Below are 13925 nucleotides of genomic sequence, written 5' to 3'. Positions count from 1 at the left end.
GGCTTGAGCTAATGATGTTGAAATGACCCAACATGGAGAGAAATGGAACTGTGTGAAATGTTGACCAGTAATTTGTTAACTAGAAAATGGCAATGGTTATTATGGCTAATTTGTCATAGTAATTTGCCCTTCACAGATTCTACTTCCAAGAAAATATTTTTTCTTTAGAAAATAATTTCCCCTGATTCTACCACATTGTAATATTTTGACTATTACAAGTACTAATAAAATATTAAGTAGCATCAATTTATGTTCCAAAATATTATTTTATTATAAAAGATGATTTTACTATAATCTGCTGCTGAAATAAATTGCAGTTTTACACAAGTGCAAATAATCATCCTTGGATGTTATTATCCTCAGAAAGCAGATGAACTTCACTACAGAGAAAAGATGACCCATTCTCTTGTGCAGGATTCAAGGAACAGCTCTTCTTATTCTACATTCTTCATCTTGCTTGGAATCCCAGGGCTGGAGAGTTATCAATTTTGGGTTGCCTTTCCATTCTGTGTCATGTATATTGTGGCAGTGACTGGAAATGTCACCATCCTACATATAATCCGGATTGACCACACACTGCATGGGCCCATGTATCTCTTCCTGGCCATGCTGGCTACCACTGACCTGGTCCTGTCCTCCTCCACACAACCTAAAATGCTGGCCATACTCTGGTTTCATGATCATAAGATTGAATACCATGCCTGCCTCATTCAGGTGTTCTTCATCCATGCCTTTTCTTCTGTGGAGTCTGGGGTGCTCATGGCTATGGCCTTGGACCGCTATGTGGCCATCTGCTTCCCACTCCGACATTCCAGCATCCTGACCACATCTGTAGTCATCAAACTGGGGACAGCTGTGATGGTCAGAGGGCTGCTGTGGGTGAGCCCCTTCTGCTTCATGATCTCCAGGATGCCTTTCTGCCCCAACAAGGTCATTCCCCAGTCCTACTGTGAGCACATGGCTGTGCTCAAGTTGGTATGTGCTGATACCAAAATCAATCGTGGATATGGGCTCTTTGTGGCTTTTTCTGTGGCTAGCTTTGATTTAATTGTCATCAGTGTATCTTATGTGATGATTCTGAGAGCTGTGCTGAGGTTGCCCTCAGGTGAAGCCCGCCTCAAAGCTTTTGGTACATGTGCTTCTCATATTGGTGTAAGCTTAACCTTATATATTCCAGCGCTTTTCACCTTCCTCACCCACCGATTTGGCCACCGTGTCCCCCGAGTTGTGCACATCATGTTTGCTAATGTCTACCTGCTGGTTCCTCCCATGCTCAACCCCATCATCTATGGAGTCAGAACCAAACAGATCAGGGACAGAGTTATCCAAGGATGTTGTAGAAAAGGCCCCTGAACCAGGGATCACAGCATCCATGCTTCAGTTACCCACAATGATGCATCCACGGAGATGAGGAACAGTTCCCAGGCTCTTACCTACACTGCAAAGTCATCCCTATAATAACAGCTAGTCTAGAGGCTTAAAACCTTCCAGAACAAGGAAGAATGAATTTCATGGCCCCCACAGCAAGTGATCTGAGAGATGTGATGTGTAATACAGACTTAGTTCTAGTATATTCCTCTTGAAAGAATTAACTTGTCATCCATTCAGTCAGTAAATACTGCACTGGGTTGCCTGGGTTTAAATAGATGGTCACACAATTTAGGAAGAATCTATAGATGTCATCAATTAAAAATATATAGTTTTCTATTCCATCTGGGAATCTCTTTATTTAAAAATATTATTTTAGAAATCGACGTATGTTTAAAGTCCTGCCTGAATCCAGATATAAAAAACAAAGGGAAACATACAACTTCTTCTGTCAGAACTGAGTGTGGTGATACATGCCATTAACCACAGCATTGGGGAACCTCAGGCAGGGACATTTGGGTTTGAGGTCAGTTTGGCCTATATAGAAAAACTTTATCTCAATAAAACCAAACAAAAGAAATAAAAAAGGGAAGGAGGAAAGGAGGTGGGAGGGAGCAGGGGAAAAAAGATGGAAGTGGAAAAAAGGCACACTGGGAGGGAAGGAGCTAATAAAATGAGGAAAGAGGGTAGGTGGAAGAGAAAACTAAATGAAACCAAAGGAAGAAATGCGATTGAATAATAGGTGTTAATTTTTTGTGTAATAGGATGTGAAAATTACCAATGTGCTATTAAGTTTTAGAGAAAATGAATTTAATTTCCATAATTCTCGATGCTAATTATAAAATGAATACACATCCTTATGACTTTACTTAATAAAGACACCTAAAAAACAATCTACTGTTGTTTAAAAGGCTTACAGCCTTTTAGTTTTCTTTTTTGCAAAAATATTTTTTTATTTTATTTTTTCAAAAAACACTTTTTTTCATTTTACATACCAATCCAAGTTCCAAGTCTCTCCCCTCCTCCTATTCCCTTCACCTTCTCCTGACCCCAGCCCCCATCCACTCCTCAGACAGGGTAAGGCACATTACTTTGGGGAAGGTCCAAGGTCCCCCTACTATATCTAGGCTGAGCAAGGTATCCATCCAAAGAGAATAGGTTCCTAAAAAGCCAGAACAAGCAGTAGGGATGAATCCTGGTGCCAGTACCAGTGGCCCCACAGTCTGCCCCAGGCACACAACTCTCACCCACATTAAGAGGGAATAGTTTGGACCTATGCTGGTTCCTTCCCTGTCCTGCTGGAGTTGGTGAGCTCCCATTAGCTCAGGTAAACTGTTTTAGTGGGTGTCCCCTCCACCGTCTTGACCTCTTTGCTCATTTTCTCATTCCTTCCACTCTTCAACTGGACTTTGGGAGCTCAGCTTAGTGATTTGCTATGGGTCTCTATCTCTGTTTTCATCAGTTGCTGGATGAATGTTCTATGGTGACATTTAAGTTAGTCACCAATCTGACTACAGGGCAACACCAGTTCAGGCACCCTCTCCTTTATTGTTTGGGTCTTAGCTGGGGTTATCCTTGTGGATTTCTGAGAATTTCTCTAGTGCCAGGTTTCTTTCCGGCCCCACAATGGCTCCCTCAATCAAAATATCTCTTTCCTTGTTCTCCATCTCTGTCCTTCCTCAATGTCAACTTTCACATTTGCTCAAGTTACCCTCCCCTACTCAACTCCTCTTCCCCTTCTGTCCTCCCTTCTCCCTCCATCCCCAAGCTCTGAATTTTGTCAGGAGATACTGTCTATTTCCCCTTCCTGGGGGGAATCTATATATGTTATTCTTAGGGTCCACCTTGTTGCTTAGCTTCTCTAGGGTCATGGACTATAGGCTTGTGAGCATTTACTTTGCAGCTAGTATCCACTTATGAGTAAGTATATACCATGATCATATTTCTGGATCTGCATCACCTCTCTCAAGATAGTTTTTTTCTAGCTCCACCATTTGCATGCAAATTTCAAGATGTCATTGTTTTTTTTTTTTTTTTTTTTTTTTATCACTGAGTAGTACTCCATTGTGAAAATGTACCACATTTTCTTTATCCATTCTTCGGTTAAGGGACATCTAGATTGTTTCCAGGTTCTGGCTATTGCAAATAATGCTGCTATGAACATAGCTGAACAAATGTCCTTGTAGTATGATTGAGCATCCTTTGGGTATATGCCTATGAGTGGTATTGCTGAGGTAGGTTGATTCCCAATTTTCTGAGAAACTGCCATACTGATCATTCCAGCATCATTGTACAAGTTTGAACTCCCCACATCAATGGAGGAGTGTTTTCCTTACTCCACATCCTCTTCAGCATAAGCTATCATTGGTATTTTTGATCTTAGCCATTTTGGCTGCTGTAAGATGATATCTCAGAGTCATTTTGATTTGTATTTCCCTGATAGATAAGGATGTTGAAGAGTTCCTTAAGTTTCTTTTAGCCATTTGTCATTCTTCTGTTGAGAATTTTATGTTTAGCTCTGTACCCCATTTTTCAATTGGATTATTTTGTATTTTGATGTCTAATTTCTTGAGTTCTTTATGTATTTTGGAGATCAGTCCTCTGTCTGATGTGGGGTTGGTGGAGATATTTTCCCATCCAGTAGGCCTTTTTGTTTTATTGATTGTGTCCTTTGCTTTACAGAAGCTTCTCAGTTTTAAAAGGTTCCATTTATTTATTTTTGCTCTCAGTGTCTGTGCTACTGGTATTATATTTAGAAAGTGGTCTCCTGTACCCATGCATTGAAGGCTGCTTCTCACTTTCTCTTCTATCAGGTTCAGTGTGGTCAAATTTATATTGGGTTCTTTAATCCATTTGGACTTGAGTTTGTTCATGGGATAGATATGGATCTATTTGCATTCTCTTATATATTGACATCCAGTTATGCCAGCACCATTTGTTAAAGATGCTTTCTTTTTCAATTGTATAATTGTAGCTTCTTTATCAAAAATCAGGTGTTCATAGGTGTGTGGATTAATATCCATGTCATTGATTTGGGTCCATCTGTCAACCTGTCTGTTTTTACACCAATACCAAGGTGTTTTCATTACTGTCACTCCATAATAGAGCTTGGTGTCAGGGATGGTGATTCCTCTTGAAGTTCCTTTTTTTGTACAGGATTGTTCTTGCTATCCTGGGTTTTTTGGCTTTCCATATAAAGTTGAGTATTGTTCTTTTAAGGTCTGTGAAGAATTGTGTTGGGATTTTGATGGGCATCGCTTTGAATTTATAGATTGTTTTTGGTAGGATTGTCATTGTTGTTATGTTGATCCAGGGGTGGGTTTCTGTCTGGTTGACCTGTTCATTGTGGCAAGTGGGGTGTTAAAATCTCCCACTATTAGTGTGTGGGGTTTGATGTGCGATTTAAACTTTGGTAATGTTTCTTTTACATATCTGGGTGCTCTTGTATTTGGGGCATAGATGTTCAGGATTGAGACTTCATCTTGATGGATGGTTCCTGTGATGAGTATAAAGTGTCCTTTTCCATCTCTTCTGATTGATTTTGGTCTAAAGTGCTCTCTGTGTGGTTGTGATAAAAATTTTTCATACTAATGAAGGATACATACATGTTTAAGGCTTTGGCAGTACTGAAGGCAATGGAAGCAGATGGGATCCACAACAGAACATTATGTCATGGGGTTTAACATTGGGGGGTCATTAGGGATCCCAGCTCATTATTTCTCTTGACCTCCAAGATGCCATGAGGTGAACAGGCCTCCAGCAGACCCTCCTGCCATAAGGAATCAACTCAAAGCAACATAACCAAGTGAGCAGAACCAGAACTCTGTATCCACTTGTCAAAGTAGGACTTTCTTTCTCTTTAGTTGCATGTCAGGTAACTTGTTACAGTGATGAAAATCTGACTAGAATTAAACAATCACACATACACACACACACACACACACACACACAAACACACATGCAGGCACACACACAAAATGGAATTTGGGAGGTGTGTTATTCTTCTAATTAGCCTGAAATCTAGTGGCCTGAAATACCAGACCGACTATTCAAAAGCAAGGCTATTATACTGAGCAGTGATAATGTATTGAGCATCCATAGACATGGGGGAATATAGACCATACACTGGGCTAGATTTTGTCTTCTAGTCAGGAGAAATAGATGTGAAAACAATATAACTGCAATACATGTGATCCCATTCATTCAGCCACTCTGGATGTTAAAATGAATGCAAAGTTATAACTGAGACCCAGAAATATCATTTAAAATAAAGTAATGGTGGCAATTTCAGGTAAAGAAGTTTAACTGATCAGATATATAAAAGTGGGAAGGGCATGTGTCATCATTTGCAAAGACATGAATCATGGGAGTTCCAAAAGAAACAGTGAAGTGGTTACAGACAGACAAAGATACAGCAGAGCATAACAAGGTGGCCGTGTATTGAGGAGCTGGGGTTAAGTTTACAGGGTATGAAGAGTCCCCTCACTGTTTCCACCAAGAAATCCTGAGTGAGGGCAGAAGAGATATCCTGATGGAATTTAGAAATCTCTCTCTCCCTCTCCCTTTCTCTCTCTCTCTCTCTCTCTTTCTCTCTCCCTCCCTCCCTCCCTCTCTCTCTCTCTCTCCCTCTCTCTCTCTCTCTCCCTCTCTCTCCCTCCCTCCCTCCCTCCCTCTCTCTCCCTCCCTTCCTCTATCTCTTTGTTCCCACTCTTTTTCCTCCCTTTCTCCTCCCTCTTTCTCTCTCCTCCCTCTCTCTTCTCTTTCCCCACTTCTTTTATACTTCCTCCTCCTTCTCTCCCTCATTATTCTCTCCTCTACCTTATGATCTTTATAGTACATTTTCATTTTAATTGCATGTGTAGAAACAGAAGATACATTCAGACCTACCCAAAGACATAGAGAAAAACTAATCTACACTCTATATAATTGACCTTTGTGTCATGCAAATTGACAATGGTTAATGCAGCATTTACTGTAACAAATTTCCACCTAGAAGTACCAAATTTGGAATGCTTATTCTTTGTCTACAAGTCTGGATTTGTGGATTAAAAATATTTCTAGTAGACTAAAACTTCATATAACCAAACTTCATTATCTGCAATTTAGAAAATTATGAGTGGTTTTAGACATATGACTAGTGGTTTCCTGTTCTTATAATTTCATATTCACTTGGAGCTCACAATTTTCACCTCTGTCAAAGTAAAATATGTTAATTACATGCTTAGTCACTGCAGTGGGTTGTCTCCTCCCTCAAATGCTATTATCACAGTCATCGTCTTTTGCCACCACTGTGAATAACCACCCTTACCACACATCACATGCATCTAGCTTTGTGTCATTTCAGGGCACAAACTGTTCCAATTTTGGTGTCTATTTCTCATTTGTTAGCAGTTTTTATAGAAATAAATCTCCTTATAATATTTTCTTACATAGTTACTTAGGATAACTTTCTCCCTCCCTCTCCCCATGTTCCTACCATCTTTCCCCCATGGGCCTTCTACCCTGTTTTCTATTGCTATTGTTACTAATTGATGTGGCAGGGGCTAAGTACTTCTATGAACCAACTCATTTTTTCCTGGATTCTCTAGCTTTCCTGACCTCACCTTTGATTAATTTTCTCATCTCTGGTCCTTCCTCCTTGAAGTCCTAGACTAAACCCAGCAAGAACCACAGGTCTAGTTCAAACTATGTCTTTCTTCTTTTTATGGGAAAGCATGGTACAGAAATTTTATGGGAAATTACTGTATGATAAGTTCATCAGCATGAATTCCTTTGTTCTTATTAGTCAAAGACCAACAAAGTAATGATATTGTTGTTCAATTTCACCCAAAGATATTTCTGCAAGATTGTGGTAACTAAGTGCTTACCATGCTTATGGAGACAAAGCTTAGGAGCCTTTGGTATTAAAGGGAGATCAGTTTTGAGTAGTGTGCTTTAAAGCATTTAATTTATCATGATTATACTAGACAAAGAACTTTTCTTTGAACAATGTACAGAAGAATTTATATTCTAGATTTTCCAAGGACTGCATTAACACATTAATTTTAATTGAAAGAGACAAAACTTGAAACTACAATGCTGAGCATTGCTTTGAATCAATATATAAAAGACAGAAATGTTCATTTATATGAGAAAGAAAAAACATTGGGAAGTTTGTTTTGCTTCTGCATTCCATAGCAATGCTTGCATCTGAGTGTCAAACAGAAAGCACAAAACATAATTTCAGTTGATACAACAGGTCAAGTTAGGAGATCTCAACTCAATACTCATACCTACAAAGCATGACATTTATAGCTGTAAAGAGTCATTGAAAAGTAAATGAAATTATTTTTGTAAAAGTAGGACTATAAGTAGTCTTATACTGCACGCTATCCCTACATGCACCAGCCCATGGAGGTGTGTTAATCATAAGGAAGACTGATCATTTAAGTTTAGTTCTGTTTCATTCTGGAAAATTACTCCACTTCTTTTATTATATTCTGTGGTTTCTACTGGCATTAAGATAACACAATACACTAATTTTATAGTATTATATAAAATGATCTGCCAGCCATTTACCCCTTAGCAGTCAGCAAGCAAATTTCTATATAATAAACAACACAGATAATCTTCAACTGATGCTTTTCTGTGTATGTCCAACTAAAAACCTATAGTCTCAGTTTAGTCAGTTAAAGGCCACAAGCTCCAAATATGGTCTGAACATGAAACGTCTCCCACAAGCATATGGGTCCAAGGCCTGTTCTCCAGTTCGTGACACTTCTTTAGAGGTAGAACCCGAGTGGATGAAGGCAGTCACTGGGATTCTGTCTTTGGAGCTAAAGCTCTTTCGTAGTTCTGCCCTTTCTTTTCCTTCCTGCTCACCATTTGGTAATAGGCTATTATGCACCAAATTTCTAGGTCTTCAGCAGTGGAACCAACTGAGCATGAACCAAATAAATCCTCACTACCTTAGTGTGTGTAAGTGTGTGCATGTTTCCAGAAATTTGTAACTGTGATGGAACACTAATGAGCACATAGCTTACTGGATGGTTAAACTCTATCTTATTTTCTTATATTTTCTGATGTTCTATATTCTAGTGACAGAGAGCCCACTCTACACAAGTTCATCAAGTTCTATCCTTAACTCAAGATCAGTTAAGATTAGCCAACAAGGCTTTGAAGCAATCATTTTGCCCAGAAACTGACTGAGAAAGTGTTTATAAAATAGTTTATCTTAACTATATGGTTAACAATTAGGGAAGAGCTAGAGTCAGAGAAATAGGCTAGCGTATTGGGGCACTTATATCTCTTCATCTCTAAGATGAAAACTGTCACATGAGGACATAATTCCACAATATTTTATTTGTTATCTGTATTTTCTTTGCAAATTGTATGCCTCTGTATATAAGTATGCACAGTTTTAAAAGCACAGGCATATGAATGACCGTTACAGTTATGCTTTATTCCCAGATTCAAGTGATTCTTTTATTTTATACTTATTCTATAATCAGAAATGCCAAACATCAAAATACATAGAAGTTTTTTCACTGAGAAAAGATAAACGTCAAGTTATGCATATACTAATTTCCATGATCTGATAATGGTGCCTTGTATGCACATGTTAAAGTATCACATTGTGCACCTTAGTTAATTAAGTACAACTATAATCCATCATACCCTGTTGCTGAAAACACCACATATCTGAGTTATAGAACAGAAAGAAATCAGTGGGGTACTGATCTGAGATCTTCATTCCTCCTGCCTTGCTTTCATTTATCTACAAAACGCTAGGCATAATCTTACTTATCTGGAAACTATATGAACTATAACAATGAGTATCTTGGCAAAAATATGCCTTCTGCTGAAATAAAGGCTCAAATGTTGTGAAAGTAAGTGACTGTTTTCTGATCAGATTTAAGGTCCTCTCAACTAGATAGAGCTCATGTCTGGGAACATTACTGGGGCCAAGAACCTGTTTGCCATAGGCCCTAGGAAAGAATCTACTATTTTTCTGCTAAGTGGACATAGTGTTAAAATGAGTTCTGATGCTCATTGCTATACCTGTAGATTAGTGCATCCATCAACTCATATAAGAGAAGTTTCTGTTTGCAGTAGATGGCAATTAATACAGAGACCCATAACTGGTCAGTGTTCAGAGAATAGGAGATCGTGGAGTATTAAGTTTTAAATGGGAAATATAGAGAGCCACCTTCCCCACAAGACTTAGGGATCATCATAGAAGAGAGTGTGGAAGTATTACATGAGCCAGAAGTGATGACTGATAACTACAAGGAAGTGAGGTTTATTCAGACACAATAGTGCACATATGAACTCACAGTGGTGTAGCATAACGCTCAAGAAACAGAGCACATCAATATGGAGAGCCAACTATTTATGAATGCTTTAGTTTCCTTTAGCATTCAGTACTCCTGGGGGCTACTGTTCATTTGAGATGATAGCTTAACATCTATGGGGAGTCAATGGTGGTACCTTCCATTTATACACAAGCTGTTTCTTCTTTGTCAGTTTCCCCAGGGAGATACACATCATACATATAATCTCACAGTTCAGTTAAAACTTATTATAAAGGCCATCAGTCTCTTGATAGCCTGTTCTATGTCTGCTAGCAAAGACATAGGAAGTTACTGATTCCACACAGCCCTAGGAGGATAGATAAGGATGCTCACTGTGTTGTCTTTGTATTTTGTTTATTGCCTACACACAAATATTAAAACAGCTTACAGATAATTAAGGTGATAGTATCCTCTACCCTACCCTTGGAGATCCATATAATATTATCAAGCAGTTTGTAGCTATATATTGTAAGTACTCCTCTTAAATATATTGAAACTCATGAAATCAGAGATTCAACAAAAGAAAAATGGCATGAGAATGATAAATTAAAAACATATTACAAGATATTTATTAGGGTAAAGCAAATTTCATGCTCAATTTGACTGAAAACCTTAACAAGGTAAGTAATATTGTTACTCTTTGATTTTAGTCATCTTGTAAATTATTACGTAATTTATAATTTGAAATGGATAGGGCTTTAAAACACTTATGCCTGTGGAACCATCTGCCTGTCTAATTCTATCTTCTACCTTGTCCTCAAGCTGACATCCACCACTCCATACTATTTGGAAAGGAGCAAATCTACATTCATGATTCCCTGAGAGAACTGTAGCTACTGATGGAAAACTCCCTGGAATGACTTTCCACCAGTCTACCAAGTTGACACAGCCTAGTGTCAATGCAAATGCTAACCTCATCTTTCTGGGATCTATTTGTTCTCTTTACTGTGCTCAATCCCATGATGCTTTCAGACTCTTATATATCAGTTGAACTCTCTCCTTTATATAAAATTCACCACAATCTACTGGACCTATAACTGCATTTTATAAATTTGCATATTTATCTAAATTCTCCCTTTTTCATAACACATCTGTACCTCTTACAGCCTCCTTCAGTCCCAATCTGTTTCTGTCATTGCCCTAATTGCTACGTTTCCGAAAATGAAATAACCTACACCACCACCTTTCTACTCCCACTCCTTAAGCCCTGCTGCAGATCATCAGTTTCAGGTGGCAAGGGCACCTGCTTTCTCCAGATCACTACCATACTCTGAACTGAACTCGAATGTTTTAATACACACTAAACGTGGCAGCTCATGCAGTTCAGCTCTTTTATCAACATGTACATGAGGAAGCCATGGCCTCTTTTGTTTTTATGGCTCTCATAAAGCATTCAGACTTCCCATGGCTTAAACTCCCTTAAACTTTCACAATATTCTGTCTTCGTTAATTTTCTTTTAATAACCTGTTCTCCTTGTCTGTTATTCTATTCTGTGGGATTAAAATTACTGTTTTCTAGAGATCTAAGTCTAGATTGCCATTCAGGTAAAACCATGCCAAATGCACAAGCATATTTATGTTTACGTCGGTTTCCCTTGCTCACTTTAAACACAGCATATGAATCCAATGCACTTCTTTTTCTGTGTTCTAGGAACTGAGTCTCCCACACTGAAGCATTCCTATTTGCCATATTCCCAGAAATGACTATCTGTGCACACAATCTGGTGGAACTTAAAAGTCTGTGAATATGTGTGTGTGTGTGTGTGTGTGTGTGCAAAATTATGTGACTCTATTTGCTTAGTTTAAAGAGGAAACATTTCTTTTGCTAAATGCCTCTAATTATATTGATAGATTAATACATTTTAGTTTTCTTGATAATAGAATTTATTTTCTAGAGTGATTATTTTTAATCAGAAAATTGTCTAAACACTTTTTATGACACTATAGTTGGTTACTTCTTTGGATGTGAGTATTATAAAGTCAAATGCTACAAATGCAGGACAACACAGAATTCCTGAGCAACTTCACATTGGAATCACCAACTTTCTTGTTGACTGGCATTCCTGGCCTAGAGTCTGCTCATGCCTGGATCTCCATCCCCTTCTGCTGCCTTTATGCCACCGCCCTCTCTGGGAACAGCATGATCCTCTTTATTATTGTGACCCAGCAGAGTCTGCATGAACCTATGTATTATTTTCTGTCCATGCTCTCAGCCACTGACCTGGGTTTGACTATTTCTACAATGTCAATCACCTTGAGGATCCTGTGGTTTCATGCAAATGAAATCAGTCTAGACTGGTGCATTGTTCAGATGTTTTTTCTTCATGGATTCACATTTATAGAATCTGGGGTGCTAGTAGCTATGGCTTTTGACCGTTACATAGCAATCTGTAATCCTCTTAGATATACTACAATTCTTACTAATTCTAGAATCACTCAGATGGGTTTCCTAGTGATTATACGTGCTATAGTCTATAGTATTAGTAGTTCCCCTGCTTTTGCTCCTTAAGCCCATTTCTTTCTGTAGAGTGATTGCCCTCTCCCATTCCTACTGTTATCATCCAGATGTGATTAAGTTAGCATGTTCAGACACTCGGGCCAACAGCATATGTGGATTAGTTGATCTTCTTCTAACCACAGGAGTAGATACTCCATGCATTGTCTTGTCTTATATACTGATCATCCGTTCTGTCCTCACTATTGCCTCCTCTGGAGAATGGTAAGGTCTTCAGCACCTGCATGTCCCATATTGGAGCAGTTGCTATTCTTTACATCCCTATGTTTAGCCTGTCCCTGGTGCATCGCTATGGTCAGTCAGCCCCCAAAGTAGTCCATTCAATGATGGCCAATGTTTACCTTATTTTACCCCCTGTGCTCAACCCCATCATTTATAGTTTAAAAACAAAACAAATCCAAAAGACTATCCTTAGTTTACTCCTTACAAAATAAACAGAGATTACTCTTAACTTCTGAAAAACCTGGTGTGGTTTTCTTGCTGCAAAAGCAACTGTGGTTGGAGAATCCCCATTAGATGTGGCTGTTTCCAAGGTTTTAATTTATTTAATAATGTTTAATGAATATTTAGATGTTTTATGTTTAAAATACAAGTATATTATGCTATTCCAGGAGTTTTATAGTCTAACTAGGGAAATGCAAATATTAATGAAGAAATAAACTATTCTTCAAAATAACTGACATTTCCTGACAATTTTGTTTTTGGTTTTCTACTAATGATTCACAAGACATATTCTACCTATCCTTCAAGGCAGTGAAACAAAATATATAACATTATTTACAATGCAACTAAAATTCACACTATTGGTTATTGAAGGTCTGGAGACATTTAGGCCATAATCTAACATGGAACAAACATGATATTCTAGTCTGTGATTTCCATATCTTAGACACATGTTCTGCATCCCACACTCTTCCAAATATACCCAGGATAGATGCTGCATGATCAGAAGTAAAATATGGGTCACCGTAATGCAAGCCTCATTTCAAAATGTTCCATAGCTTTTTCAAAACTAGAATTCAAAGACAACCTATAATATAAATGATAAGAACAAGTAGTGCAGACAAGTCGTTATCAAGTGTCAGTCAAAGAAAAGTTTTGGGAATTAGGGATATTTGTTTATTTATTTGATAAATGGAATGGAATTTGGGATGTAGAGGGTTCATCAAGTAAAATTCAAAGAATCTTAGAGCAGAGTTTGTTGCCTTGTGTCTGCATACTTGTTCATCTATGATTTAATACAATCCATCTTAACTTCATCACAGGAAAACTCAAAGCAAAATCAACATCCTCATATTACTTTTGATAAAATTTCATGTTCTATGAATATCATAAATGACTCACATGGTTTCTTTAACCAATCAACAAACTAAAATAAAGGTTGATTGATGATTCTCAAATGATAAATAACTTATAAAGAACCAGACACAAAATATTTGCTTCTTAAAAGGGACTTGGGAAACTAGACTTAGTTTGGACTTAGAAAACAGTCAAAAGTTTAAGCTCTCTGTTGCACAGAGAAAATTAGAGATGTAAACAACATAGCAATCCATATGATGGATGTCAGGTACATCTCACACACACTGGGATACCAATATGATGAACCAGATTACATTAGCTCACAAACCTACTTGTATACTTCTTTTCAAATTATGTGCTTATTCAAAGGACTTTCCCCCTTAAAATACTTGGTTCATCTGCACACATGT

General features: G+C 38.0%; 2 protein-coding genes across 2 annotated transcripts; both read left to right on the top strand.

The window, feature by feature from the left end:
* Positions 1-393: 393 nt before the first annotated feature.
* On the top strand, positions 394-1353 carry LOC119801368 (olfactory receptor 52R1). Its single transcript, XM_038311929.1, has one exon. The coding sequence runs from the start codon at positions 394-396 to the stop codon at positions 1351-1353; it is 960 nt and encodes a 319-aa protein (XP_038167857.1).
* A 10332-nt stretch (positions 1354-11685) lies between these two features.
* Positions 11686-12650, top strand: LOC119827807 (olfactory receptor 51F1). The gene is given in 3 exon segments (XM_038349718.2): positions 11686-12171; positions 12173-12405; positions 12407-12650. Coding segments are annotated over 3 exon segments (963 nt in total).
* Positions 12651-13925: the final 1275 nt, after the last annotated feature.

Source organism: Arvicola amphibius, chromosome 1 (assembly GCF_903992535.2).
Source record: "Arvicola amphibius chromosome 1, mArvAmp1.2, whole genome shotgun sequence".
In the NCBI taxonomy this organism is placed as follows: domain Eukaryota; kingdom Metazoa; phylum Chordata; class Mammalia; order Rodentia; family Cricetidae; genus Arvicola; species Arvicola amphibius.
This window is presented reverse-complemented; position numbering and strand designations above follow the sequence as displayed.

Coding starts and splice junctions, on each gene's coding strand:
- LOC119801368 (XM_038311929.1), top strand. CDS start 394: ATGACCCATTCTCTTGTGCAGGATTCAAGGAACAGCTCTTCTTATTCT.